Below are 6,443 nucleotides of genomic sequence, written 5' to 3' on the forward strand. Positions count from 1 at the left end.
CTCTTGAGAAATCTGTATGCAGGTCAGGAAGCAACAGTTAGAACTGGACATGGAACAACAGACTGGTTCCAAATAGGAAAAGGAGTATGTCAAGGCTGTATATTGTCACCCTGTTTATTTAACTTCTATGCAGAGTACATCATGAGAAACGCTGGGCTGGAAGAAACAAGCTGGAATCAAGATTGCTGGGAGAAATATCAATAACCTCAGATATGCAGATGACACCACCCTTATGGCAGAAAGTGAAAAGGAACTAAAAAGCTTCTTGAAGAAAGTGAAAGAGGAGAGTGAAAAAGTTGGCTTAAAGCTCAACATTCAGAAAACGAAGATCATGGCATCTGGTCCCACCACTTCATGGGAAATAGATGGGGAAACAGTGGAAACAGTGTCAGACTTTATTTTTCTGGGCTCCAAAATCACTACAGATGGTGACTGCAGCCATGAAATTAAAAGACGCTTACTCCTTGGATGGAAAGTTATGACCAACCTAGATAGCATATTCAAAAGCAGAGACATTACTTTGCCAACAAAGGTCCGTCTAGTCAAGGCTATGGTTTTTCCCGTGGTCATGTATGGATGTGAGAGTTGGACTGTGAAGAAAGCTGAGCACCAAAGAATTGACGCTTTGGAACTGTGATGTTGGTTGGAGAAGACTCTTGAGAGTCCCTTGGACTGCAAGGAGATCCAACCAGTCCATTCTGAAGGAGATCAGCCCTGGGATTTCTTTGGAAGCAATGATGCTAAAGCTGAAACTCCAGTACTTTGGCCACCTCACACGAAGAGTTCACTCATTGGAAAAGACTCTGATGCTGGGAGGGATTGGGGGCAGGAGGAGAAGGGGACAACAGAGGATGAGATGGCTGGATGGCATCACTGACTCGATGGATGTGAGTCTGGGTGAACTCCGGGAGTTGGTGATGGACAGGGAGTCCTGGTGTGCTGCGATTCATGGGGTCGCAAAGAGTCGGACACGACTGAGCGACTGATCTGATCTGATCTGACTCCTTGGAATGAAAGTTATGACCAACCTAGACAGCATATTAAAAAGCAGGGACATTACTTTGCCAACAAAGGTCTGTCTAGTCAAGGCTATGGTTTTTCCAGTAGTCATGTATGGATGTGAGAGTTGGACTGTGAAGAAAGCTAAGCGCCGAAGAGTTGATGCTTTTGAACTGTGGTGTTGGAGAAGACTCTTGAGAGTCCCTTGGACTGCAAGGAAATCCAACCAGTCCATCCTAAAGGAGACCAATCCTCGGTGTTCATTGGAAGGACTGATGTTGAGGCTGAAACTGCAATACTTTGGCCACCTGATGGGAAGAGCTGACTCATTGGAAAAGACCCTGATGCTGGGAAAGATTGAGGGCAGGAGGAGAAGGGGACGACAGAGGATAAGATGGTTGGATGGCATCATCGACTCGATGGACATGGGTTTGGGTGGACTCCAGGAGTTGGTTATGGACAGGGAGGCCTGGCGTGCTGTGGTTCATAGAGTCACAAAAAGCCGGACACGACTGAGCAACTGAACTGAACTGAACTGAATGCGGTATTGGTTTTAGAAATCATTCAAGCTTGGGTCTGATCTTCCTTTAAAAAGGTAAGAAATACCCAACCCAAAAGATTTGTCTCAGGAATCGCCAGGAGCCCAGTTCCAAGAACCCATTTTCTTAATCAGTGAACAGTGCTGCTTCCCACACACATTAGAAAAGAATTGAAAGCAAATACTATGAGAATCTACATCAGGGCTGTCAATGTCAGCACTATTGACATTTGCCTGCATGTGCGCTCAGTCACTCAGACATGGCTCACTTTTTGCGAACCCATGGACTATAGCCCACTAGGCTCCTCTGTCCATGGGATTCTCCAGGCAAGAATACTGGAGTGGATTGCCATCTTCTCCTCCAGGGGATCTTCCCAATCCAGGGATTGAACCTGCGTCTTCTGCATTGGCAAGCTGATTCTTTACCACTGAGCTACCTGGGAAGCCCCTATTGACTTTTAGAGCTGGGTAATTCTTTCTTTTCTGTTTAGTTATTTGGCTGCATCTGGTCTTAGTTTCAGCACTTGGGGGTCTTTCCACAAAGGGCACAGACTCTGTACCTGCGGTGTACAGGCTTAGTTGCTCTGAGGTCTGTGAGATTTTAGTTCCCTGACCAGGGATGTGTCCCCTGCATTGCACGGTGGATTCTTTACCACTGGACCACCAGAGAATTCCCCAGGGCTGATAATTCTTTGTACCGGGGGCCTGTTCTGTGCATTGAAGGATGTTTTAGCAGCATCCTTGACATCTTTTCATTAGAAATCCTCGCTCCTCTCCCCAGTTACAACAGCCCAAAGTACCTTCAGACATTACCAACTGCCCCCTGGCAAAACTCCTGATAATTTCCTTAAATATTCCTGCCTTTTAATGTAACCTAAGAGATCATGAATACAACCTTATGTCTGAATCCTGTTGTCTATAATCCTGAAAAGCAGAAACACTCTAGGTATGCAATAATAGAGGAAAAGATTACATAGACCATAGTATATCTAGTCAGTGGACTGCAAAGTTGTTATTGATGCCCACCTGATGATGGAAACTAGAGGAAAAAAATCAACCCTGTAGAAAAATGGCTATTTAAAAACTGAGAACTGGACTTGCCTGGTGGCACAGAGGATAAGAATCCACCTGGCAACGAGAGGGACACGTTTCATCCCTGGTCCAAGATTTCACATGCCGCAGAGCAACTAAGCCTGTTTGCGACAACTACTGAGCCCACGTACAGCGACTACTGAAACCCACGTACGAGAGCCTGTGCTCCACGAGAGAAGCCGCCGCAAGGGGAAGCGTGCGCACTGCAGCAGAGTAGGCCCTGCTTGCTGCAGCACCACAAAGTCCACACAGAGCAACCAAAACCCAGTGCAGCCAAAAATAAGTAAATAAAAGTATTTAAAAAAAAAATATATTAAAAATTTCTAATAACATGGTTATGATTTTAACTTTAAATATATACATAATTACATACTCAAATGAATAGAAAACTTAAAACCTGAACATAGATGTTTAAAGCAGCTTTATTCATAATTGCCACAATTTGAAAAAGCAACCCAGATGTCCGTAGGTAGGTGAATGGTTAAATTATGATACATCTGGACAATGCAATACTAGTCAGTGCTAAAAACACACTATTGAGCCACAAAAAGACAATGAGGAACCTTAAATGCATATTACTAAGTGAAAGGAACCAACCTGAAAACAGCACTGCATACTGCAGGACTCCCAGCTACGTGACATTTTGGAAAGGGCAAAACTATGGAAACAGTAAAAAGGTCTGTGGTTGCCAGGAGTTATAAAGGGGAGGGAGGGATGAATCTGCAGGGCAGAGGATTTTTAGGACGGTGAGTACTCTGTATGCTACGTGATAGATCACAGATCGTAATAGTTACAACAGTTCATAGATTGTAACAAACCACCTGCTCCGGTGTGGGATGTTGATACTGGGGTTGGCTGTGCATCTATGGGGCCAGAGGGTATATGGGAACTCTGTGTACTTTCTGCTTAATTTTGCTGTGAACCTAACCGCCCTTACAAAGTCTGTTGGGGAAAAAAAAGCAGCTTCAGGCTCAAAACTTGTCTGACTTGTTCAAGTGTTATAGAAAAACACAAGCTTCATGGTCATTTCTTATTCAACTGCTTAGACACGTAAATAATTTACTACAGTAACTTTCCTTTGGTGAAACATGGCTTCATCACAACCAATGAACCACCAAATGAACTGTTCTACATATGATGAAACAGTAGCAACACGTTCCTGTGTCAGGATAACAGAAGGGTTAGCATTACATTCAAACTTAGCTGAGCCTCTCAATACCTCTGATTCCTTGGACCTCTCAACCTCTTTGCTGCTATTTATTTGTAAAATGAGACTGTTACCTTAAAAATGATTATTATCTAAAAATACCTCAAATATTATCTAAAAATACCTGGTCCAAATGATGTCAGAGGAAAAATAAAACAATTTTGTTTTCATGAAGAAAAATTACATGCATGAATCTCAACTAAGTTCAAAATGTTACCGATGTTTTGGTGGTAGTATTATAGGTAATTTTGTTATTCAAGTTTTACCTTCTAAATTTGCCATAATAAACATGCATTATTTATATTCAAGGAATAAACATACTTTCTTTTGGCCATCCCATGTGGCATGTGGAACTTGCCCAACTAGACACTGAACCTGTGCCCCCTGCGCGGGAAGCACAGAATCTTAACCACTGCACTATCAGGGAAGTCCTAGAAATAAACACATTAAAAAAAAAAAAATCACAGCACAAAAACTATAGAAAAGAATATTTTATTGAAACAGTTTCTCAATTAACAATGGAGCAAAGTACAATTTGACTCAAATCTGTCCAACCAGCCTCAACTGCTAGTGAAACAATTCAAACATACAGGACAGGATAGGAACCTTAGGGCACATTTCTGCCAATGTGGCAAAAAAAAAAAAAAGAGAAAAAGAAAAGACAAGAGACAGATACAACCAGGCTCCCCTATGCCCTGGGAGTGGGGGTGGCAGCCCTGGCTCCTGCTACAGATAGGACCCTGGGGGGTGGGCTGCCCGACATCCACGTGGTGGGTCAAGGGCCCCCATCACAGCAGAGCAATGCACTACAGAAAGGCCAGCCTGTACCCTCTTCCTTTGCCCACAAGGCCTGCCTCCAAGACAGCAAGATGGCAGTTCTACATTCATGCCAGTCTCTCCTGCCCCCAGGGTCTTGGGACAAGGGGCTCACAGTAGAAAGCACATTTTGGTCAGCCCAGGGGGCCAGGGAGTGAGGGAAAGGCTCTGTCTGAGAGGGCAGAACAACAGGGAGAGAAGGGGGGCAGAAGTCCAAGGGCCATGGAGTACCAGGCAACTGGGAAGATGCAGATTTCAACAGCTGCTTGCAGAATGCTGGCACCCTGCGCCAGCTACTCACACGCCTTTCCTGGCCCAGAGTCCACAGGTGGGGAGCTACAGTGCTCTCACACATCTCACTCCCTCGAGAGGCAGCTGGATTCTCTTCACTTTCTCCCTGCCTACTCTGGCCACTGGGGTTGTACATGTGGGTGGGGGTCGATCTCGAGTGACTTAGGCAGTCCAAATGGATGGGGTCTGGCCAAGAGGCAGAGGACTGTCCAACTTGCAAGAGAAAGGCAAGGAGACCCACAGTGGGGAGGCATGAGAATGGGGATTTTTAGGGGAAAAAACCTTGGAGGAGGCAAAAGTACAGACAGGAGCTCAGAAACCAAACCTGGAAAGCAAGGTTCTGCATACACTGGCCTGTGTGGCATAGATCTCATGGTGGAAAAGGGAGGGAAGGACAACCAGAAGAGCCTGGAAACCCTCTAACAACCCAGGACACCCTTCCCACTACCAGGCCTGTCAGCCAACCACTGATGGCCGCACTCTCACCTACCCACAGGCGAAGAATGAAGACAGAATAGTGATTTTTCCCAAACTAGGACCTGGATGGTAGGGAATCAGCAGGTGGGGTTGGGGAACAAAACGATTTCAGTTTGAACCACAGAACTATTCCAGAAGGAACCAGTAAGCCGTCCCTTCCTTCCCCTTCTCCGCACCTCCAGTCGCAGGTGAGAGAAGAGGAACTGAAGCCTCTGGGGAGGCGGGGAACCAACCCTCCCCCAGTCCTTGGTGCTTAATAAATAGAGGTGGTGAGAGAAGGGGGCAGGGACGAGTGGGGAACTGGGAGGTTATAGTTCATCATTCTTCAAAGTTCGCTTCTGTCCTGTCGGCTGTTCGGGATGTTCCTTCTGTTCGGATTCTGGGAGGAATTGGGGGAAGAGAGAACAGGATGGAGGAAGGTGAGACAGAGGGAACAGGCCCAGCTCAGGGAAGGCACTGCCCTCCAGCACAGCCCGCCACCTCCACCCTCACCTGCTGCGGGACCCCCTAATTCCAGAGGCTCAGAGTCTGCTGCTTCAGGTCCTGCTTTGTGGAAAGAACAGGTTAGTGTCTGCAAGGAGGAGGAAGGGGCTAACGCAGGCGTTAGCAAACTTTTCCCAATAAGAGCCAGACAGTAAATGTCAGTATTTTAGGATCTATGGGCCACACTTGGTCTATTCTGTTTTTGGAAATAACCATCTACAAGATGTAAAGGCCATTCAAAGCTCCAGGGTTGTCCAGAGAGAGGCTGTCCTGCTAGTCTGCTGACCCCTCGGGGCTAAGTGATGTCCATGTTCCCCATCCGCTTCCCCAGCTCACCAGTCTCTTTCTCAGGTTCTGGGATGGGCTTCGTGTCTTCAGTCTGGCCTGGAGGGAAACCAGGAGGAAAAGGTAGTCCCCGGAGGGAAGGGAAAGCTTCCTCCTGCCCAGTGATGCCTGAACCAGTCCCCTGGCCTCACCTGGTGGAGGGATGACCTTCTCACTCTGGTCACTGGTGCTGGCATTGAGGGGAGCCTCTGCCCG

The 6,443-nt window shown here is 46.5% G+C and overlaps 1 protein-coding gene across 1 annotated transcript in view; it reads right to left on the reverse strand.

The window, feature by feature from the left end:
* Positions 1–4,312: 4,312 nt before the first annotated feature.
* HYOU1 (hypoxia up-regulated 1) overlaps positions 4,313–6,443 on the reverse strand; it is an 11,593-nt gene continuing 9,462 nt past the window's right edge. The window contains exons 24-27 of the mRNA XM_010830651.1: positions 6,380–6,443; positions 6,240–6,287; positions 5,913–5,963; positions 4,313–5,799 (exon numbers count right to left, since the gene is read on the reverse strand). Of these exons, the coding sequence (XP_010828953.1) occupies positions 5,729–5,799; positions 5,913–5,963; positions 6,240–6,287; positions 6,380–6,443 (234 nt within the window). The 3' untranslated portion in view covers positions 4,313–5,728. The remainder of the gene's footprint in view (positions 5,800–5,912; positions 5,964–6,239; positions 6,288–6,379) is intronic.

Source organism: Bison bison, unplaced genomic scaffold (genome assembly GCF_000754665.1).
Source record: "Bison bison bison isolate TAMUID 2011002044 unplaced genomic scaffold, Bison_UMD1.0 scf7180017864518, whole genome shotgun sequence".
Lineage (NCBI taxonomy): Eukaryota > Metazoa > Chordata > Mammalia > Artiodactyla > Bovidae > Bison > Bison bison.